Raw genomic sequence first — 24,551 nt, 5'->3', positions numbered from 1 at the left:
ACAGAGACAGAAACAGGAGACAGAGAGATAGGCAGGCGGACAAGCAGAGACAGAGACACAAAGAGATAGAGACAGAGACAGAGAGGCAGACAAGCAGACAGACGGACACCGAGGGTCAGGGAGCGGCGCCGCCCGGACCCCCCTCGCTCGGCCGCCCTGGCCCAGCCCTTCCCGGGGCTCGCTCTCACCCCCGCCCGGTCCCCTCGGGGGCGCCCCGCTCCCGAGCCCGGGTCCGCGCCTCAGCCCCCTCCCTTCCCACCAGCACAGTCGCAGGGAGCTCCCGCCTTTCTCCGGCCTCAGTTTCCCCACTGGAGACGCGGCTCACGCGGACTCCGGGGTCTCTGCGGCCGACCCGGCGGCACTGCTGGGGTGAAGCGGCTCCACGCGTGGGGTCAGTTTTGAACAGACAATAAAGGGTTGTATCTATCCCACGGTCTCACTACGACCATCAGCCCGGGAGGGTCCCCCGGTCCCGCTTCCTCAGCCCGGCTGCCTTCCCGATCCCAGAAGCGCGCGGACGGGTCCCCAAGGGCGGCCGGGGCCGGGGCAGGAGGCGCGTTAAAGCTGAGCGGGGCCAAGGAGGGGAGGGGGCGCCCCACCATGACACCGAACGGGATGTCCCGAGCAGGACAGGAGCGGCCAGGGGCCCGGAGGGCAGGGTCTGCGCGGCGGGGCGCTCGGGGCGGACCGCGGGATTTGGGTTTTCCACGAAAAGCTATTTTTCTAAAGTGTGTGACAGAATGCGAAAGATGATTTCAGCGGTGACCCCAGGCCCCGGGGGCGTCTCAGGCTCCCCGCCTTCTGGGGGGCCCCCACCGCCCCGGCTTTTCTAGTGCTTGCACTGGCACTGGACGGAGGGTCCCGCGCCCGCAGAGCAGGGCCGCGCTGGCAGGGACCCAAGGGCCCGGCGGCCGCGTGGGCCCCGGGTGGGGGCGGGGCTCGGGGGTCCCGGCCGAGGGTCCCGCGCCCGGAGGGCAGGCCCGCCTTGGCAGGGACCCAAGGGCCCGGCGGCCGCGTGTGGGGGCGGGGCTCCCGCGCCCTCTCGCCTCCAGCCGTCCCGGGAACGTTCCGAAAAAGTATCCAAAAGTTCCGCGCCAAGCGCGCCGGAGGGAAAAAAAGGGGCGGTGGGGGAGGCGGGGGGAGGGGAGAGGGAGGCTAGAAAAGCGCCGCGGGCACACGCGCTCTCACACGCTCCGCGCGCCAGCTCGGGGTGGCCGCTCCGCGACAGCGCTCCCGCACGTCTCGGGGTGCCTTCGCAGCCTCCCTCCGAGTCAGGGCGGGGACCCCCCAAGCGCGGAGAGGATGCCCAACGACGATTCCTACAGCAAGCCCTCGACGTCTTCCGACGGGCACGCCGGGCCCGGGGGCAAGGCCGGGGGCTTCGGCAAGGGCGCCGGTGCCATGCTCGGGGCGGCCGGCGGCGGGGCCGGGGGCAGCGGCGGCGGCTCGGGCTCGGGCGGCGCGGGGCCGTCGGGGCCCGCGGGGAAGAAGTCCCCGCGCCTGCCCAAGTGCGCCCGCTGCCGGAACCACGGCTACGCGTCCCCCCTGAAGGGGCACAAGCGCTTCTGCATGTGGCGCGACTGCCAGTGCAAGAAGTGCAACCTGATCGCCGAGCGCCAGCGGGTCATGGCGGCCCAGGTGAGCCTGCGGGGGGCGCGGGAGCGGGGCGGCGTCCGTGGGGCTGGGGGTGCGGGAGCGGGCCGGGGGGTGGGGGCGCGGGGCGAGAGCGCGGGGCGGCGTCCCCGGGGCTGGGGATGCTGGACGCGGGGCGAGGGGTGGGGGCGAGGGGCGGGGGCCGCGGGGCGAGAGCGTGGGGCGGCATCCTCGAGGCGCGGAGCGGTGTCCATGGGGCTGGGGGTGCGGGACGAGGGGCGGCATTCGCGTGGCGCGTGGTGCGTGGTGGCGGGAACGCGGGCCGGCGCCTATGGGGCGGGGGTGCGGGTCGCGGGGGGGCGTCCATGGGGCCGGGGGTGCGGGACGAGGGGCGCGGGACGAGGGGCGCGTGGCGGCGTCCGCGGGGCGGGGGTGCGGGTCGCGGGCCGCCTCTCCTCTCTCCCCCTCCTCCTCCCTTCTCTCCCGCCGCTCCGCTCCCTTCTCCATCCCTCTCTCCATCCCCTGTCCTCCGTCTGTCCCGTTCTCTCTCGTTCCCTGTCAATACTGTATCTGGGGGGCCGGGGGCGGAGTGGGGTTTTAACGGAAGCGCCTACCACGCGCACCCCCGGGGACCTCCTTGATCCCCTGAAAAGCGTTGAGGGAGGGCGCTCCGGGCCCCTTGGTGGGAGGGCCGGGGTGGGGGCGGCGGGGTCCGCACTACAGGACCGCGGGCTCGGCTCGGCTCTGTGTGACTCCCTCGCTCTCGGAGCCAAGGCCGGCTCCCGTCCGGCCCGGTGGGGGTCTCAGCCGCGTTCACACGCGCGGAAGGGCGGCGTTATTGGGCTTTCTTGGACACGCCCCCTGAGGGTTTCATGCCTTCGGGAGCTTTATTATTTGTTTTAAATTCTCAACCTTTCATCCCCCCTTTTCTATTTCCTCCACCCACGGGGAGTGGGAAGAATCCCTGCGTTATCTAAGTGTAAAGTATTTTAAAGCCCGATTTAAAAAAAATCTGTCTTTACCTTAAAGATTTCAGAAAAAAAATTTAAAGTCTCCTTAGAAAGTTAAACACTGTTGAGAAGAGCCTGTATTTATATTTACTAAAGGAAAACACGTTCTTTCCATCTCAGTTTGTGTTTCCCTTTTTAAAGGGTATTTTTTTACTCTGAAGACGGAAAACAAGTACTTACAAACATGGTAAAAAACATCTTTCATTGGAATTGGTTTTAAATGTCAATTTTTGAAATTTGGTGTTAAAAATGAAGGGTAACACAAAAAGACATGTTTTTTGATCGATTTTGTATTACGTCAAAGGTAATTTTTACAGATTTTTTGGTGCAATTTCCAAATATTTTCTAAAAGATAACCGGATACTACTCAAGTAAAGGAACTAGGCTGTGTCCTTTTTTCCTGATATCTCTTAGTTCATCTCAATTAATTGAGAAGAATATACTCTAGCAGCACCGAAGTGGTTCACTTAGGGTGTTTTTGTAGGTTTTAAAAAGTTTTTGTAGAGACAAGCAATATTATAGAGATTTATATATCTTAAAATATGGGTTATGGGGGTATAGCGTTTAATCTATAGAGTTTATAATTTCTCAAAATAGTTCCCTTCAATATTTAGGAAGATTTAACATTTCATAATAAATTTGCTTCGTCTTAAAGTTAGTAAAATTGCCTTGGTAAGGTGTTAGTAGTCTGTTGAATATCAGATGAAGTAATATAAATATATTAAATTTAGTAAACATAACATATATCATGTCTAATTGATATATAATGTATAAATGCACAGTTACATAAATAGGTTGTACACTAGGTATACAATATATAAATATATTATGATAAGTATGTAAAGCAACATTGATAAAATATACACCATGTAGTTAATAGAACAGCATGTCAATATGAATAATAAACATTATTAAATACATATTAGGGATAGTGTATATAATATATACTCCTATAAAGTGCTTTGCAAACCTTGCAAGTTTTAACCATAATGTTAATATTGGCTACTAGTAGGCTGTTTTTATTTTTGAACGTTTATTTCCTAGATTAAAAAAAACGCATATAAGAGGTAAATTCTTTTTCTGAGACTTAAAATTCAGGATTTCTACACTAATTTTTTTCCTGTTAAATTAATCCTCAAAAATTTGTTTAAGAATATGCTAGTACTATTAGCCTAACAGCTCACATTCCTCTGTATTTTAGGGTTTAATAAAGTGTTTTCTGTGCAATACTTCTGTGCTGTTGGATAAATAACATATATTTTTCCAAGATGGGTAAAATGAGACTCAGGATCATGTAGCTAGGCTATATTTGAGCAGGATTTGGATTGAGGTCTTAATTAACTTTTCCTTTATCAAACAGTTTTTGCTGGTGAAAATAATTAAAAATTTCATTAAAAAATCTCTAGTAAAGTTTAAAAGTGTACATTTTCTTATTAAGCATTATATCAATTTCAGAAAAGTTGGTTGGGACTTATTGCAACATAAGTTCTTTTTTTCCTAAACAAAATTTCCTAGATACTTTTTCATTTTTTTTTTTTTTTGGTACAGAAACATTTCAAAATTTTGCCCCATTTTTCCTGTTAAGTAAGTAGTCAATTTGTAAACCAAAGTTTAATATCTGTACCTTAGAATATATGCATAATTTAAGCAATTTTAGAGTGAATCATTTTCAAATGAAAAAATACCTATAATCACTGTAATTTATTAGACTTCTTTAACTGGCTTCCAAATTATTCTTTAGCACCTTGTTGATTATTTGGATTTCTCCTTTTTTTTCCTCTTTGTACCTCTATAGCTGAGGTGGCATCGTGGAATTTAGAGTCAGAAGAATTGAGTATAGATCCCAGATTTGCTGCAAACTTAACCTGTGTGACCATGGGAAAGTCAGCTTCTTTTTTGCTGAAATGGGGACAATGTATTTGTACTACCTGATTTTGAAGAAAGTGCTTATGAGTGAACACATTCTTAAAAGTTTAGAATAAATGTGTATGGTACACATTTTTCATTTTAACTGGGAAGTTCTATTTATAAGTATAAACATAGGCAAATCAATTAAAGCTTAATTTTTGAACCTTTTGAAAAATTCTATTAAAAAATCAGTTGAACCAGTTTCTATCATGATTTTAAAGGTCAGTCTTTTTACTTAGGTATGTTCTTAAAAGGTTGTTGTGAGAATAGAATGAGGCATTTATTCACATGCAAGGCATTATATTATGAAAACATTTCTTTGCGATGAGACCTACATAGCCACTCAAAATTCCTGGATTTCTACTGCTATGGACTGGTAAAATATACCATAATTTTAAATTTGGAAGGATTTGGCATTAATTTAAAATTATGTTTTCCATTTTCACAACCAGAAATAGTGAAATTATTTGAAACATACACATTTTTTTTTTCCGCTGATAATTTTGCCCTAGTGTCTTCCTTGTAGCATCTGGGGCTTAGACCTTGGTCTAATACTCCTAATACCTTAGGAGTGCGTTTTGATGATTTTTTTTTCAGCCAAGCATTTTCTTCTCTTCTAGAGAGGACCTCTAATAGAAACAGATAGCCGTGTGGATGGAATAGCCATGACAAGTAGTATTTCTGTCAAGTCCTACCCTGATTGACTTAGATATCTCCACAGACCAATTTCCTTTATTCCCCTTTGGTGGAAGACCTTTTAATTGACATTTTGATCTTGGTATTGTAGAAAATTTTTTTCAGTCAAGAAACTTTTAGCATATTTCATGTTTTCTCTTGTAGTTTTGGGGCTAAGTAGAGTTCATTGGTTTGCTCATTGGTTTTGTTTGGGCTTACAGGTCTGGCCTTTAGAGGCCATTTGGTCCACTCCCTTAATTTTACTGATAGGGAAATTGAGGCATGTAGCAGTGAAGACTTGCTTAAGCTCTCAGCGGTAGTAAGTAGCAGAGCTGTGAATCAAACCCAGGGCCTCTGATTACAAATCCCTATACCCCTCTGCTTTTCCTTATTTTAAGAGCACAGAAAAAAAGTCATTAATAAGTCAGGAAAGAAGATTCCAGAACAATGGTATTTTTTTCTTTTTTTGTAGGAGGCAATCCAGGTTAAGTGACTTGACTAGGGTCACACAACTAGCAAGTGTGAACTCGGGTCCTTCTTCCTGCAGGGATGGTACTCTATCCATTGTGTCTCCTGGCTGCCCTCACTTATTTTCTAGAAATAATGAGACGGATCTGTTTTATATCTCTATAAATTTGGGATTTTCTTAGCGAAGATGCTGGAATGGTTTGCCATTGAAAACTTGCCCTCTATTCCTAATCCCATTCTCTCATTAGGTGATTTTCCCAGTGACCACCCCCTTCTCCCCAGATAAAACTAAAACTGAAGTGAACAATTTGCTTCTCTTTTTCCTTCCTCCTTTTTTCTTCATATGGTGTCCTATCAAAATCAACTCTGAAGGAAGGTTCTAATAACAATCATTTATATTCATGTATGTATTAGGATTAGTGCCAGTGTGTCATTCTCCCTGGGTATTTGCATTATTAGCTTTATATAGAACCAGTGAAGATGTTTTCTATAGCAAGAAATTTTGAGTCAGTCCCCAAATTGTCCTCAAAATCACATGAATTAGCAGACACTGACCTTGTCTGCACACCTGCGTGCATATACACCTGTTTCATCCTCCTATTCACAGGAAGACTTTTATTTTACCTTATTATTTTATCTTATTATTAGCATCTAGGTGGCTTAGAGGCTACGGTATCGACTTAGACTTAGGAGATCTCAGTTTGAATCTCTCCTTAGACACTAGTTGTATGAGCCTACACCAGTCAGTTTTCCTTATCTGTAAAATGGGGTTGATAATAGCGCCTCTCTCTCCCAGGGTTGGTGAGTATACCTGGTAGCTCATATGTCTAAAGGGCTTTGCAGACTTTTAAGTACTTGTTTTTTCTTCTATCTATACCCTTGATCTCCTCTTCTCTTTCCTCTAAGAGGATCCTGCCCCACTATTTATTCTTGGTTTCTCTAGTAGATCTTTAATTTATCTCACTCAGTAGGCTTTCTTCTTTGCCTCAGATTTTGAAAAATTCTTAGCTTGACCCTGACATGCCCTTTAGCTACAACCTTTGATTTTTTCAGTCCATACTTGTAGGTTGGTTATTTGCATAACTCACTCCCCTCTTTATCTCTAGCACATGCTTCCATCCCCATCACACTACGGAAATTTACTTCCTTAGAGGCAGGTCATCAAGCACTTTAATGTTGAAACTAATTGTATTTCTTTTTGGTCCTCATTCTTTTTGACTTCCCTGCGGTATTGACGCTGCGTTTGTCTCTTTTTATGACATTTATCACAGGCTGCCTTGTATACTTAATTATTTATGTACATGAATTCAATACTATATTTTCTAAATAAAATTTTTTGAAATTATCTTCTAAACAAATATTTTCTAGAGTTATCTTGTGAAGGAGGGCAAGGAGTTTCATTTATTCAGCAAGCATTTATTAAGCTCCTGTTGAGTGCCGGGCCCTGTGCTATGTACTAGGGATATACAGAGACAGAAGTGAAAGTCCCTGCCATACTATAGTTACAGATAATGCAAAATTGTGCAAACTTGCCTCAGTTTCCTCATCTGCAAAATGGGGATTGCAATAGCACACTTCTCCCAGAATTGTTGTGAGCACCAGTGAGATAATGTGCTTAACACAGTGTCAGGCATACACAGTAAGTGCTGTGTAGATGTTAGCTAATAGCATTATTATTCCCCTTTCTGACTTTATTGCCGCTCATCACACAGGGCATTTCATTTCCTGCCCTTTTCCAGGCCGTGTCCCATATCTGAAAGGTGTTTTTTCTCACCTCCAACTATGAGAATTCTTTGCTTTTCAAGCTTCATTTCAAGTGGTCTTGAATCTCCAATCCTTTCCTGATCATCCCAGCTGCTAGTGGTCTCTATCCCTACACTATCTCTATTTATTCTGTGTATACTTAAGCACATACATGTTGGGCATGACAGTAGGCTCTTCACAGTTGCAGATCGATACCAAATTAATTTTTTGGGAAAATGTCTATAAAGGTACTTCGCCTGAAAGTAAAACAAAAAATAAGAGGTACTTTAAAATTGTTTTCTTTTTTTCCAAATTTTCAGGTGGCATTGAGAAGACAGCAGGCGCAGGAGGAGGAGCTTGGAATCAGCCATCCTATTCCCTTGCCCAGTGCTGCAGAACTGCTCGTTAAGAGAGAGAATAATGGGAGCAACTCCTGCCTGATGTCCGAGAGCAGCAGCCCCACCCAGGCCCCAAGCACTCCAACTACATCTTCAGGTGAGTCTCATCCTTTCAGGCATTAGTTGGTGTTTAGAAGAGTGCAGCCAATAAAATGAATAAAGCAAAATAAATAAAATGACAAATATATTTTTTACCATAGAAAGGAAATGCTAATGTTGAATTACTGAAACTTTACATGCAACATTAAATCAAAAGGATTAGTGTTTTTTTCCCCCTCCAGTTTGCTGTTTTTTTCTTTTTAAAGGGTTTTTCCTATACTTGTTTTTGGTAGTCTTTTTTAAAAGACATGGTAATACTTCCTCCCATTCCCAAAAGGAACAATCTCTACTGTTGGAGTTTACATTTTAATGGCAGAGACAAAGCATATGCACACACACAAATACAGAAAACATGCACGGTAAAATTGCAATGAGGTCCTGGTAACCTACATATGGAGGATTGCATTCAGCCTAGACAACTGTGCCTGTTTCTACAGACCAGGCTCTCATTGGTTGGGCCCCATTGTAGTGGCCCTTGAAGTTGAAATAGGATTTTATATTTTATCCTGGAAGTAATAAGGAGTCATGGGAGTTTACTAAATAATACGGTCACAGCTGCAAAGGAGAAATCGTTTGGGAATTGTGTAGAGGATGACTTGGGTGAGGCATGAAGGAAACAGCCATCTGTACTATAGAGGTCTGTTCTTGTTAATAGCATCATGACTTCTTTAGAGGAATTGCTGTATTTAAAAGTACAGTGGTTTAAGGATATTTCAAATCCTAGGCTCCATTAAACTAGGTTTAGTCACTGAGTGAAAACTTAGAGAGGAAACAAGACTATGTGTAAGTGCTGCCCCCCAAAATCCCCTCAAATCATGATACAAGTCTTAAAATGAGGGAGACCCTGAAGGAGAGATAGAAGAAGACATCTTCCTCCCCTTCTTTACAGAGGTGAGGGTTCTGTGGTTATGAGACATGATAGAATTTCATCTGTTTTTAAAATGTTGATTAGTTTTTTCTTCATTATAAGGGATGGTTCTTTGGAAAAGGGATAGAGAAGGATTTTGGGGTAAATGTAAACAAAACCTCAAAAGAAATCAATAAAAATGTATTTTAAAAAAGAATAAAATTTGTTTATAAAATAATATTAAAGAGCTTCTATCCCTCCAAAAAGAAAAGTTTCCTAGCATCTATACCTCCCACCCCCGCCAAAGAAATAGGGACTATGTACAGTTTTTTGAGAAAGAAAAACTATCGAATATTGTCAAATAATGTGCAAAGGCTTGGAAACTTTCAAGTCTTCATAACATCAGACTTCTCTACAATCCTCACATCAGCAGTTCATCTAAAGAACGCTTACCCTGGCATTTGTTCCCCTCTTACAATTGTACACAGCTGTCATCTTGTGTTGTTTTGTTATTTTCAGTCCTGACTCTGTGACCCCTTTAGTTTTCTTGGCAGAGATACTTAAGTGTTCCTCTCTAGTTCACAGCTGGCTTAAGTGACTTGTCTGAGGCCAGCATCAGTTAAGCAATTTGCCCAAGATCACACAGTTTAACATTGAGAATCTGAGGATGGATTTGAATTTCCTGACTCTAGACCCAGCAGGTTTTTTTTTAAAGTTAATTCATTTGTTTTCAGTTTTCTACAATCCCTTTCCGTGTATCTTAGATTTCCCCCCTCCCTCCCCTCCCTTCTCTCCTCCTTCCCCCCTCCCTCCTCTAGATGGCGTGCAATCTTTTATAGGTTCTACACATTAATTCTTATTAAATACATTTTCACCTTAGTCATATTGCATAGAAGAATTAAAATGAATGGTAGAAACCATGAAAACAAAACATAACACAAGAGAAAATGTAGACCCAGCACTCTTAATTCACGGTGCTGCCTAGCTGCCCTGATTACTGTAGATTAAACCAGTGACAGACAAAAATCACATCATTGCAAAATATTTAGATGAAGATGGATTCAGTTAGGTCAGGAATAGAAAGGGACTGTCCAAATACACTTTAGGGTAGCTAAGAGGTGCAGTGGATACAGTGCCCAGCCTGGAGTCAGGAAGACTAATCCTGTGTTCAGATCTGGCCTCAGAGACTTAACTAGCTGTGTTACCGGGCAAGTCACTGTTTGCCTCAGTTTCCTTAGCTGTAAAATGAGCTGGAGAAGGAAATGGCAAACAACTCTAGCACCTTTGCCACGGAAGCCCCAAATGGAGTCACGAAGAGGCAGACGTGACTGAAATGACTGAACAACTAATGCACTCTGGGTCTTGCTAGTGGAGGACGAGAGTGTCAAGGGCAGGTAATCTCAAAGTTGTAAGGGCATTTTGAAGAGTTTTTAGGAGAGATGAAATTCTCCACGTAAACATAAGTACTGCCAGAGCATTTCAGAGGTAGTGATAGGGAAAGTCACACACAGGAGGCGTGGAGCAGGATAGAAAGTTCAAGGTCAAAGGAGGGTGACCAGATTCTCTTCCTTCAGGAGCCAAAAGACCTTGAGAGCTTTTAAGGCGATTGTATCCTTTGGTTTCAGAAAGAGAGCTTTATAATAGCTAACTCAGGTAGAGAAGGATCTCCTTAGGGAAGTGATCTCTATACTCCTCTGCTATCCATGTGGAAGAGCCCAAAGGGGGAAACTTAGGGCATATACATATATATGTATATATATGTGTACGTGTGTGTGTGTATATATATATATAGTATATACTTGGAACAATTTTGCTCATTTTCACTGGAAGACTAAAAATGCCACCAGCTAGCAGGAGCAGTCAGGCCTACAGAGTTTACAACATCATGTTTCTGAGTCCTTTTCACAAACACCACAAATGTATATATGGATACATGCCTATATATGTATATATGTATATGTATGTGTATGCATACATACACATATAATATGTATCTATGTATACATATACACAAACATACACACATATACATATTTAGAACTGGAAGGGACCCCACTGATGGTAACCCATTCATTTTATAGATGAGTCTTAGAAAGGTTGTGACTCGTCCAAGGTCACACAGCTGGTAAGTGTCTCAGGCTGGATTTGAACTCTGGTCTTTTAATTCCCAGTCCACCCCTATATCCGTCGCATCACCTAGTTACCTCTTTGTTCAGCCATTTCAGTCCTGTCCAACTCTTTGTGACCTCATTTGGGATTTTCTTAGCAAAGATAGTAGAGTGGCTTGCCATTTCCTTCTCCAGCTCATTTAATAGATGAGAAAACTGAGATAAATAGGATGAAATGACTTGCCCAGTTACGCAGCTAGACAGGGTTCTGAGATCAGATTTGAACTTGACACACTAGGTTGGGCGCTCCAACCACTGCATCTGCCCCTGCTTGCCATCATTTGCTATATTGACCACTTGTAGGAGAGATTTCTGCCTTACTGAGATAGATAATTTTGGGGTCTTGTTAAGATGTGAGCAAAGTTGAGACATTAATATCCACAATGGGAGCCAAAAAAATGAGATTGAACTTGTAAAGAGTTCATTTGGGAGTGGAAGCCATGTGAAGATTGATATTTTTCCCCCAGTGGATAGCATCTTATTTTTGCCAATTATAGGTAAAGACAATTTTTAACATTCATTTTTTATGTAAGATTTTAAATTCCAAATTTTCTCCCTTCCTCTCTCCCCCACTTCCTTAATATGATAAACATTTTGAAATAGGTTATATATGTGCAATCATGTAAAACATTTCCACATTAGTCATGTTGTGAAAGAAGAAACAGAACAAAAGGAAAAAAAAAACCACGAAAAAAATAAGTGAAGATAAGTATGCTTTGACTGGATTGATGTTTTTAATACAGTATCTTCTTTAACATGGGAAAATTTCAGAGGTCACTTGCTTATTGTCAGGGATCTTTTAGGTACGACTGGTTCTTTTTTAAAATCATTTTTAACATTTTTGTTTAACTTGAGTTCCAAATTCCTATCCCTCCTCCCTGAAATGCTGAGAAGGTAAGCAATCAGATATAGGTTATATACATGCAATTTCACATTTCATACAGCATTTCCATATTAGTCATTTTGTACAAGAGTACTTGAATAAAAAAATGAATGCAAGTTTGGGATTGTCTTGAATCACTGTATTGCTTGAGAATAGTTCAGTCATTTACAGTTCTTCATACAACAGCATTGCTGCTACTGTGTACAACGTTCTCCTGGTTCTGTTCACTTCAGTAGGCATCAATTCATGTAAGTATTTTCAGGTTTTTCTGCAGCCATCCTGCTTGTCATTTCTTACAGCACAATAATATTCCATCACAATCATATGCTACAGTTTGTTTAGCTATTCCCCAATTGGTGGGCATACCTTTGATTTCCAGTTTTTAGCCACCACAGAAAGGACTGCTATAGATATTTTTATACAAATAGGTCCTTTTCCCTTTTTTTGGCTGTCTTTGGGATATAGACTCAGCAGTTGTAGTGCTGAATCAAAGGATATACAGTTTCATAGCCCTTTGGGCATAATGACTGGTTCTTTAAAACTGAATTATTGGTTTTAAAATACTCTTATTTTTAAGTAGGGAAATAATGAAAAGAACTGTTATGGGGGAGTGGTTAAATCCATTAACTGACACTTAGTTTTAATTGCTATCTGGTAATTTTATTAGATTGAGTAAATACGGATTGAGTGATTTCTATGTTTAAAGCAGTTTTATTCTTCTTACAATTTAGATTGGAGCTGCGCTGGGGAGAGAAAATCACTTATGTGTCTTTTGAAGTCATTTGGGGTAGAAGGCATCTCAGAGATTTTCTGATCTAACCTCCTTACTATATACATGATGGCACTAGGGGGAGAAGAGTTTGTGGCTTCCCCAGTGCCATACAGTGGTAGAGCTGGGATTTGAACCCAGCCCTCTGATTCCGAGTCCAGTACTCTTTTTTTTAACCATACTAGTTTTCCTTTTGGCTGTTAAGAGAAAGACCATTCTTTGAAAAGTATGAAAAATACTTGAATAATTGTGGGTTTTTTTTATTATATTGTTAAGAGTTCTAAGGAGTAAGTAAATTAGATTTACTTTTGTGTCGTTTCCCTTATTAGAGACTTGAGTCTTTGAGAAGGTTTCTTTCCTACCTTTCTCAAACACTGGTCAAGAGTTCCAGAAGACTAGAGAAATGAGATTTTGTGTGTGTATGTGTGCTGTGTGTGTGTGTGTGTACTTGATCTTCTGGGTTAAAATGTTTATCATTGGGCAAAGTACGGGAAGGATCTGTGATTTCCTGTGAGGAACTCCCTCTACCAACTTAGCAACCTTAGTAGATAAATGCTAGGGAGTTGCCTGAGGCACATAGAAAGGTTAAAAGATTTTCCTGTGGTCGCAGCAGCAAGTAAGTAACAGAGCAAGATTTCAGCACGATTCCTCCGGCCACTACAGTGCCTTTGTATTTGGCATCTTTTAAAAGAAACTGCCACCCAAACTTAGCTGTGGAACATTGTTCATTCTTTGATGTTAGTTATGTTAGCAGAATTAGATGGTAGGTAAGAATATCTATTTGTAAAATCTTTTTTTAAAGGATATTCAGAAAGAAAACAGAACTATAGATAAAGACAATTTTTATTCCAAATTATAATTTACCAGTAATTAGTGCTTTACATGTTGGTATATATACAAGCTATATCTTGGCATTTTAGCGTAATGCTTAAATACTTTTTATTTTTATGAAGGATGTGATATTTCCATTTCTCTCAATCATTTTTTCTGGACAACCTTATTTGTATTAGTGACACTCTCCTTTTGTGTTTCATCTTTTTCTCTTCCTCTTGTCCCTATATCTGCAACCAATGAAATGCAGTTCATCTGATTCTTTATCAGAAAGGTTCTTAACTTGGTGTCTGAGGACCCTAAAAGACTTCATGACTAGTTCATGGCTAGATTTTAGGAAGAACTATAAAGTTGGATAGGGAAAAAAAATTACATCTTTATTTTTAATATAGCTGTTTCCCTTTTTAACTATGATTTTGAAACATTTAAAAACATTATTCGGAGAAGAGGTCCATAGGTTTCACCAGATTACCAAAGGGATGTGATACAAAAAAAGGTTAAGAACCCCTGCATTAGCAGATATGTATGTAATTCTTGGGCTGCCTGTTTTTCTTGGGAATATTGATCATTTTACTTTGCACCCTGTCTTAGGTAGTATTGTTCCTCTTTTTAGGAAGAAGGGGAAAAATTTGATGGTGTTTATGAAAAGGACTTGGAAACGTGATATTGTAGGCTTTGTAGATTTCCACACAGGCCTGGTTGCTCCTGCTGCCTGGTGACAGTTTTAGTCTTCCAGGGAAAGTAAGCAAAACTCCTTCTGAACCGTGGGACTCTCAAAGGGAAAGACAGGGATAAATAGGGAAGTTAGGATGGGGTCACAGTAGTTATTATGACTGTCCCCTTAATTTGTGGCATTTGTGCTAGCCAGTTACTTATCACAGTTTCTGGATGCCTGTAATGGTTCAGATTCTCTGACCTCCTTAAACTTTTTTTCCTCCTTCTATTCATTCTAAGTGAAACCCTGAATGTTATCTCTGTGCCCTCCCTCTGGGCTTCTGGAGCTGCCACTCCTGTATTCCCCCTGATGAAACCACCTCCCACTCATCCTGGCTTGTCCTCTTGGCATCTGGATCCCCTCCCTGGTTATGCTCATCTTCGCTGCTTTGGCCAGATGAGATGGAGTTTCTCTTCAGCTCCGCATTTGTCCTCGGTATACCCTTCTGCTTAATGTGGGAATGTGAGGATGGGGGGAGAATGTGCCCAGTATTGGACCGAGTAGTTGTTCCTTGAGGGAAAGGATTGTTTCATTCAGAGCATTTGCATTCCCAGCACATAGAACAGTTTTTGGCACATCGTAGGTGCTTAATAAATGCTTGCTTGATGGACTAATAAAAATTTTGCCTTCTTTGAAAACATTTTACAAGTCATTAATGAATGAAGCTTTTATACAAAGTTAATACACCATTTCATGTTTCGTGTAGGAGAAAAATCCTTTATGTGCATTCCGATGAATTTTTCAACAAAACTATCAAAGTATTTTCAACAAAACTGCCAAAGTACTTTCACTAAGATTGATGGTGGAGTTTGTTTCCTGGGACTCTGACCACTAATACTTAATTGGTGTTTTGATTTTATGAGAAGCTTCTGAATTCAGGCAGAAGAAAAAGAAATTTTGGCCATGTGGTTTTAAGAAATTAATTTCAAATTGGATCATTCCTATGTTTTAGTTTTTGAGATGGAAATAATTCGCAAAGAATGACAGAAACAGTGTAAAATGATTAAATAATTTAAAATTTGAAAGTGATAAAGAAGATGCAATTATTAATACTCTTTGATAAGCTACTGTTTTGAGTCTATATCAAAATATGCTCCTTGAAAGTCTTTATAAAATGGCTTTTTTTGGGACTTGAGAACCCAGGCTGTGCTAGTGGTTTGAATATGGAATTGGTGGTGTGTGTCCTCTATCACCAGGTAGGCCATCAGGTGATGAGATTTTAAGATCCGTGAAACAGACAAAAATACAAAATTTGTTCAGACACCTTTTGCTATCCCTGATCAGTGATTAATCAATAAATCAATCAATTAGCATTTATTGAAGGCCTACAATCTTTAGGCATTTTGATAATCTAATCAAGTGAAGAAAATGAACAACTGTTAAACACTTAACTGTGTACCAGATACGCTCTTGGCAAAAACCCAGCTCTCTTTTTCAAAGAACTTATGTTCTAATGGGGAATAAGTAGGTGTGTGCAAGATAGTAAGAGAGGAAGCGGTAGGTGATGGGAATAAAGGCACAAAGGCTGAAGTCATCTGCTCCAGGGGAGCTTGCATCGTCATTGGCAAGACAAGTTGGTATATGCATCTATAGGAACATATACCGTAGAGAATAAATGTAAGGTAGTACGGGAGAAATAATATGTAGAAATGCCTTTAAAAAAAGGGGGTTGATGGCATGGAAGTAAGCTAGTACAAAAACTAATTCCTAGTATTGAAACTGGAAGCTAACTCAGCTTGCCACATATAAGGGAGTATGATAAATAGTGAAAATTAAAATGCTTTCTGACCCCAAGTGGGATGAGAATTGAACTGAGAAAGTCAGGAAATAGTGGAAAAGAGAATTATTGAAGGGCAGATGTGATCTTAGCCTGAACATCTGAATGAATGAGTATGTGAAAAAAAATAAGCTTTTACTCTGTGCCAAACACTACGACAAGTGTTGGGGATACAAATATAAAAGCTGAGTGGTCCCTGTTCTCAAGGAGCTCATATTCTAATGGGGAAACAACATTTAGGGGAGTGATGAACGGGAAGGAGAATTTTGGTCTGGGAAGCCCTAAGGGTAGTAAGTAGAATTGATAGAAAAGGGCGTTTCCATCCTTTCTGAGGTATTGCTCCTTTGATTCTAGCTCTCAGATCAAGAGGCAGAAAAGGTAGGAATGTGGTTATGAGTTAGGGCAGAAAACAGGATGAAGGAGAGACTGCACAGTTCTGGAGAATTTAGAGCTTCAGTGGCTTGGCTCCTAGTGGTCATGCTCTGTGAAGATCCACTTTTTGAGACATGCTGGCTTCAGATAAGTGGTTTCATAGCCATTGACCCTAGCTTTCCCCTGCCAAGAATAAAGGCTTACTCACAGCATCACCCATTGGACTGTGGACTGAGTTTTGAATTAGGGAGAGACTGCTAGTCTTAAAGATAAGTAGGTAGCTGAAGACCAATTGGAGCAAGGAAATAATGGACAGCAAGAAACAAGAGTCAGTACTACGAAGTTTCACTTTGGTACCCTGGCACCGCGTTTCCTATTTGTGTGCTTTCCCCCCTTGGGTTTCCCATTGGAATGTATGTCCCTGTGTGCATGCCACACTCGATGCTGTTTCGAGGGAGAGTGAGGTCTGGGTTTGTGAGGGGAATGTTCTCTTTTTATTTCTATTACTATGCTAGTTCATTAAATCATTCAATCAGTCAGTCAATAAGCATTTATTTTTAATGAAATTTTATGGATAGCTTTTGTCTTTATCCCTTGTTTAGTTAAGAATTCACCCCCTACCCGTAGCCATGAAAGAGAGCTGATCTAGTTCTCTTCTAATTTTTTACAATAAGATCTTTAATATTCCCATCATATATCCATTTTGAGTTTATAATTGTGACAACATTTTGCATATGTGGGGTAAGGTATTTGTCTTAAATAGTCTCCCAGACTGGAAGATAAGGCCTTCTTTCTTTGGTAATTTATTGAATATTGAGTTATTGAGTTCAGTTAGTTTTTATTCTTCTCTGTCTTTCCTGTTCTACTTGATAATTTTTTAAAAATAAATAAATAAATTTAAAAATAAGTTTTTTGCCCTTTTTTTCTAACCAGTACCAAGTAGTTTAAATTAGAGATGTTAAACACTTGGCCTGTGAGTGTTACTCTGAGTACTGCCTGAACTAGATTAAAATGTAATTGGGAAGGATTTAACAAAATAAATGAAAACACAGTAGAATACAGATAATGTTGATATGTGGTTTTCCAAGTCAGTATGAGATGACAGGAATTTTTATGTGTAGTTCAGTGGCCCCCATTTCTTACTTGAGCTTGATAACACTGATTTAAATGACTACTGCTTTTGTGACATAGTTTGAGGTCTGGAAATAGGTCTGCTATTTATCCTTTATTCCTACTTTAGAAAAACCCCATTATATCTCTTGATATTCTAAATAATTGTTCCTCCCGTTGAATTTTGTCATTTTTGTCAAAACTCTGTAAAGACTTATTGGTAGTTTGGTCAGTATTCAATTAAATCTGAATCAGTTAATTGTTTGCTATTAATTTCTTTGGTGATTTCCCAAGATTTTCTGATCATCCCTGATGTGAGTCTAGAAATGATTTTGGCATAATTTGAATAATTTGTATTAAATAATTTTGTATATTGTTAATAGTTTGTTTTAGTCTTTTAGCTAGAATTTTGTTGTAAAAGATAATTTGCTATAGTCTGGAGTCGTTTTAGCTAGGATCTCATGTAAAATTTTAGAATAGGTATTCATTTAATGATAGTAGTGTGTCTTTCTTTGCATTATCTTTTTCTGGTATCAGGACTACATTTGTTCAGTGGAGCTTTTTCTCCATTTTGGAAAATATATAGCATGGATGTTTACTTGAAAAGTTTTATAGAATTTTCTTGTAAATCCATATGAATCAAAGACTTTTTCCCCCCTTAGTCCTTTAGTAGTTTCTTTATAGTGACTTTAATTTCCTCCTTCTTTTTGGAGTTTGTATTATTTCAGATTTTTGGGATAGAGTTTTCTGTTACATAGGATATTTTAGATTTTTGTACATAATCCACTTCTTAAATTCTCAGTTTTGTTGGTGTATAACTATATATAATTGGTTCTGACAGTCCTTTTTATTTCTGCTTCGTGGTGATTTCATTCTGTTCCATTTTTATTTTGTTGATTTCATTTTCCTCTACATTTTTTTTTAAAGCAGTTTGGATAAAGTTTATCAACTTTTTTTTTTTTAGTATTTTTAAAGGACCCGCTTTTACTTTTGTTTCTCATTTATATAAATTGTTCAGTTTTCAGTGTACTTGTTTTCAAGATTTGTTCGTGTTTATTTTGGATTTGTTCATTTTCTAATTTTAATGTTAAATTAACTAATCCTTTTTTCTATTGTATGTTTTTAGAGTTACTTATGAGTTTTTCCTCTGAGGAATGCTTGAGCTGTGTCTTAGAAGTTTTAGTTTATTTGATTATTTTTATTGTCTTTCATATAGCTATTGTTTGTTGTTCATTCTTTAAGTCGCTCTTTAGGAATTCTTTATTAAATCTGCTTTTAGATCTTTTGGTTTTTCTTGTACACTCTGAATTAATTGCTATTTTTATTGCATTGTGGTCTGTAAAGGATGGGTTTAATATTTCTTCTTTGTTACATTTATTTTCTATTTCTTTGTGCCTTAATACATGATTTTTTTGTGAAGTTACCATGTAATTCCGGTAAACATGTATATTGTTAAAAATAATTATAATAGCTAGCTTTTGTATAACACTTTAAGGTTTGCAAAGGGCTTTATAAATATCTCATTTGATCTTCACAGCAGACTTGTGAATAGGTGTTATTATTATCATCCCCATTTTACAGATGAGGAAATTGAGGTGTTAGGTGACTTGTCCAGGGTCACACTACTGGTGTCAGAGGCTGGGTTTGAACTCGGGTCTTTCTGACTCCAGGTTCAGTGCTCTATCCACTGTCCCACTTAGCTGCCATTATGGTTTTTAATATACAATATATATTCTTTAGCTTTCCTATTCAGATGTATAAATCTTTTATTTCTGTATTCTCCATTGGTTTGTTCAGATCTATAGTATCCCTTTTATTCATCTTAACTGTTTGATTTGTCTATTTCTGAGAGGAACATTAAATAATCTCTTACTATTATTGTGTTACCATCTGTATCTTTGAAGATTGGTTAGCTCTTCCCTTATGAATATGGTAGTACATATATGTTTAACATTGATATTGGTTCAGTGTTTGTGGTTCCTTTAGATGAAATATGATTTCCATGATAATCTTTCAGCATTGTGATCTTTTATTTTGCTTTGTCTAATATTACAACTCCTTGTTCTTTAGGATCTATTTGACAAAGAATAAATTTTTCCCAGCTTATTTTCATTCTATTTGCAATTTGTCTTTTACATTTATTTCTTGTAAAGAATAGATTTTAAAGGGTTTTGTTTTTTTCACCCATTTTGCCACTCTCATTTTGGAATGTTAAGTACATTTTCATTTAAATATATGAGTTATGTTTTCCTTGATTTATCAATTTTTAACATTTGGTTTTAAAAAGAAATTTTAATTCCAATTCTGTGACACTACAGACAGGGCTGCTATAAATACTTTTTGTAGAAATAGGTCTTTTCCCCCTGTTTTGGATCTCTTTGGGATACAGATCTAATAGTGTGTTGCTGAGAACTATTTCCTTCTTTTAAGTCAATACTTTTTGTCACTGAGATTAGTTTTTCTTAAACTCCTTTGCTTAAACTGCAGCTCTGTTCACACAGGCTCTCTCTTTTCCCCTTTCCTATTTCCCTACTTTTACTTAAATTGTTAATTTTAAAAATTATTTAGTTATCTATTTCTTCTCTTGTTTTGCCCATTCACTTTCCCCTCTCCCTTACGTGATTTAATTCAAAATGTCTACAACTTCTTAGGGTCTTTTTTTCTTTGATTTATTCTCTTCATTCTTTTCCTTCCTGCTTATTCCAGTTTCATTTTCTGATTTCTTGGATTTATTCCTGCTTTAACCTTTTTTTCTTCATAAAGTAAAAGCTTCTGAGTAGTGGGTTTCAAGCTTCCTATTCTAGTCAGTTTCTATGTTGATACCCTTATAGATCTTGCTCCATCGTCTTCTCTTTTTGATCTCGTTTACACCTCACTCTTCAGTTTGTGAGGGAAGTAATGTTAGGTACAAGTAGTGCTATGTGGTAGAAATGACTTTGAGTCCCAAATCAGGCAGTCTGGTTCTTCCTTCCTTTCTCCCCCTTGTGTTTTCTATGGTTGTTTTCTTTCCCAGTTGCCATACCGTCTCATCTATGGGCCCGTGGGGACATAGCCCATCTATTTCAGGCATAATAAGGAGAGCTTTCAAGATGGCACAGAGATGGGTGTGAGGAAGAGGAAGAATGCCATTTTTGCTAGTCCCTACGATGCATGGAGGGAAGTAACATCATAATTCGTCTTGTGTGGCATGTGACCTTCAGTCAGAGGCTAGAGCCAGTACTAGAGCTAGCTTGACTCAACTGGAAATCTGATAAATTTTCAGTATGCGCATTTACACCTAAGAATTTGGCAAATGGCACAAATCAGGACTTGATTTACTGTTTTCTCAATTGTTTAGACTTAAGAAAGCAATGGAGAAAATGTTAATAATGCAGATGAAACTTAAAAGTATGTTTTATATTTTTTTTGTAGAGGAGAGCTGGTTGTTAAACATTTATTGGCATCCCTCTGCCTAATTCCAGGTACTTCTAGAAATGCAGTATTTGGACTTTTCCTTTGGCCAACTAGTAAAAGTAAACTCTGGGGCTTGTGAGGTCTGATTTGGAGAGGATTCTGATCACAATGCCTAAAAGCCTGGGTTTCTTTCTAGGGTTTGCAAGTTAAGGGAACTTTAAATGGCCCTTTTATAGTACAGTCTTTTCATCAGCTGCATTATAAAAAGGTTAGTGACAGTACACAAGATCTTACAAGAAGTTGGCCACACATTAGAAATTATCAAAATAATTTGAAATAGGGATTTATATATTAGTATCAGCAACTGTGAATCCTAAGTATATATTATGTCTTTAGATATTACCTATTGATAGTATGAAGCCATTAGGATTAAACAAGATTTTTAAAACTATGCTTTTGTTATTAAAAACTATGTGTGTCACCTGTAAAACTCTTACCCTTACCAAAAAAAAAAAAAACCCCAAAACTTTGGAAACAGATTTTTCCAACCTATTTAAAAAGCTTCCAAGAGAAGAGTTGCTGTGGGATTTGGGCCCATTTTCACTCATCTGTCTTGTGTTTCTGCTTCTGCCTCTCTGTCTCTCTCCTGTTTTCTCCACATACCAGGGTATGCCTAAATATATATGTATATATATTTACATACACATATAAATGTAATATCATCTGATTAATTTGTAAGAACGCTTGACATAAGGGAAGATAGAAATTTGCTAGCTGAATTTCAACAAAGATATGTTAAGATTTTAAAAAACAGTGGCATTTATTTAGAAACATTGTGGTCACTTAGACATTAATATGGGAGAAGGTTTTTTTTACCAGTAAAGCAAAAATTATTTAAAATGTATTTATTTCTATTTATCTCATCCTTTTAAGATCTTATCTAATCATTACACATATTTTTGTTGCAAATGATGTGCACGATGTATAATAATAATGTATATAATTTGTAAATATTCATATTTTGGGGATGTATGATCAAAAATGTTTGAAGACAACTATCCTTAAGCCTTTAAGTTGGAAGTTGATCATGTCTTTGGACAGTGTTTCCCACACCATGTTTGAACCCCTTCCTTGACCCCCAAACAAAACAAAACCCAGTGATAGACATGAAAGTTGTAATGCCTGTTAAATTTAGGGAAACCTTTTGGAGCAAAACCTTCAATTAAATTTCTTAGACTCAGATGCATAGGAAAGGAAGGAAGGATGGATGAACATTGACAAAGGGCTTACTGTGTTAAGCCCTGTGCTAGCAGCCGGGCATACAAATACAAGCAAGCAAGATTCTCTCTGCCCTGAAGGAGCTTATATTCTAAAAAAGGAAATAATACATAAAGGGGAACCGAAAGGAGTAGGGAAGGTATCCCCACTGCAGAGAAAGGGCCGTTTCCAGGAGAAAGAGGAAAGAGGAGGAGGAGAAAGAAGAAATTGTCAGAGTAAGCCAAGCTATGAGTGAGGTAGGCATGCCAGAAGGGACTTCTGAAATAGTGGTCTGGGTTGGGATTCCCCCATCAGGAGAGTAGGATCTCAGCCTGGAAGGGCTGACGGTGAGGAGAAGGGGAAGTCTGGAGAGTGAGTTGATTCATGAGTGAAGTGAAGCATTGCTGGATCTTCTGAGATAGGCTAGACCAGGCCCAGGCACAACCTGTGGTCCGCAGGCTGCTTATAGCAGGCCGTTTGCAGCACACCAAAGGATTTCAGGTGACTTTTGAAAAATGTAAAGGAAAACATCCTTTGTATGTTGAAGAAATCCTTTGGCTCGCTGTAAGTGGCCCATGGGCCACAGGTTGTGCAGGCCTGTTAGACACTTACACGTTCATGAGTTCATGTGACATTGCTTGGGAGTTTGTACATTTTTCCTTATTGCAAATGTGTAACTTGAGGTGTAGCACGGCATTTTTTCTCTTATACTTCATCATCACATGCATTTTGCAATGAAAGAAGAATAGCATTTGAAGGAGTCACACAAATCATCTGGGGAGCCTGAGACAGGCTTTCTTCTTTGTAACCATATTATTGACAGGCCAAAAATATTAGAGAGCCTGAGCAAGCCTGAGGCAATTTTTCAGACCTCCTATGACAGGCATTTCTTCAAAAAGAGTGAGGGTGGCCATAGAAAATTGGCTGAACCATTTTTTCTTTTTAAGTTAGAAAAAAAGTAGTTTATTGTTAATCTTTTGTACAGTTAAGACAAAAACTGGGGGTAGTGAAAAGGGACCTTTGTGAAACATGATGTCAGTTTAAAAGGGACAACTTAAAAACTTGTTTTGAATGGCACATGTATTATTGAAAATCTATTTTAGTAAAGATAATATAAATACATTTTTTGCTCAATTTCTCAAATGACCACATCAAGGTGACTGTTACATCCTCCATCATTACAGATTGCAACCTATCCATGCCAGATAATTTGGCTGCAATCTGACTTGTCCAGGTCCTCCCATATATTTGTTTCAGGTGATATGTCCAGTGTTTGGAGCCCTTCCTTTTTTTCTTCTTTCCTTCCTTCATTCCTTTTTCCCTTCCATCCTCTCCTCTGTCCTCCTTAATTCCCTTCCACCTTCCTCTTTTCCTTCCTCCCTTCCCTCATTTTCTTCCTCTTTTCCTCCTTTCCTTCCTCTTTTCCTCCTTTCCTTCCTCTATTTGTCCCTCTCCCTTTCTTCCTTCCTTCTCCTTCCATTCCTGTCACCCTTTTTTCTTTCCTTCGTCCATTGGTTATGCTTTGCTCTCACTGCGTTACCAACCCATTTTCTTTTTCACTTATTTTTTGGGGAGAGAGTCCAACTTACTTGTTGCCCTGTTACAAATTTTACTAGTTGACTTATCTGCTGTACCCCTCTTGTTCCTGATACCTCACTTTCCTTAATGGAAAAGATACTTCCTTTAAACCCACTTAAGACAGAACTTTTTTTGTTTCCACCCTCTTTCTCCTTCAAATCTTTATCATCTTTTTTCCCCCTTATGTTTGTTTTTCTTTGTCTTACATTCTGCTTGGGTCTGGACTCTATAGTAATTATATTGAGTGTCTCAGGCTGATTTGATAATGAAAGGGAAAACCAGGAAAAAGAATTTAATGCCATAATCCATGTTAAAATAAACCCAGGTGATGTTGTTAACTGGGTTATTGAATTAAAACGGTTCCTTCAGTGATTTCTGTTGCCATCTAATTTTTAACTCAACAGGACTGAATTTTTTTTGTCAGACAAACAGGAATGATAATCTATATGTCACAATAAGATAATAGATTTATCTTCGCAGTTTATAAAATATATTTAGTTTGTCAATTGGTATTTAAAAAACCAAGGACATTAATTGATGCCAACAAATCAAATTATTTTTCGTATTCAATATGTCTTATGTTATGAGTGTAGAGGGGGAGGGGAGAGTCACAATTTTTTTTTACTATATAGTTAGAATGAATAATTTTTTAAAAAAATATTACTTAATGCCTATTTTCCTAATTACGTGTAAAACAATTGTACATTGTTTTTTTCTCAATTGAGTTCCAAATTCTCTCCCTTCTCCCTTCCCCCATTAAGAAGGCAAGCAGTTTGACAGTCATGCAAAACACATTTCCATGTAAGTCTAGAATGAATAATCTTGAGAAAATAATAAACTCCTAAGGCAGTTATGAATAACCAGTTTGTTTTTGTATGAAGATACATACGGATTTATCTGATTTTGTACTAGGTATGTTTTTCTAAATATTTATTGGTGATAAAACTTCTTAAATAT

The 24,551-nt window shown here is 39.5% G+C and overlaps 1 protein-coding gene across 1 annotated transcript in view; it reads left to right on the top strand.

Moving 5' to 3' along the window:
* Window positions 1–1,179: 1,179 nt before the first annotated feature.
* The window catches only part of DMRT1 (doublesex and mab-3 related transcription factor 1), a 144,691-nt gene continuing 121,319 nt past the window's right edge, over window positions 1,180–24,551 (top strand). Inside the window, exons 1-2 of the mRNA XM_072610882.1 lie at window positions 1,180–1,638; window positions 7,718–7,892. Coding sequence (XP_072466983.1) covers window positions 1,303–1,638; window positions 7,718–7,892 — 511 coding nt within the window. The 5' untranslated portion in view covers window positions 1,180–1,302. The remainder of the gene's footprint in view (window positions 1,639–7,717; window positions 7,893–24,551) is intronic.

This window comes from Notamacropus eugenii, chromosome 1, assembly GCF_028372415.1.
Source record: "Notamacropus eugenii isolate mMacEug1 chromosome 1, mMacEug1.pri_v2, whole genome shotgun sequence".
In the NCBI taxonomy this organism is placed as follows: domain Eukaryota; kingdom Metazoa; phylum Chordata; class Mammalia; order Diprotodontia; family Macropodidae; genus Notamacropus; species Notamacropus eugenii.
Note: the sequence above shows the minus strand (reverse complement) of the source record. Positions and strands in the feature narration are given on the sequence as shown.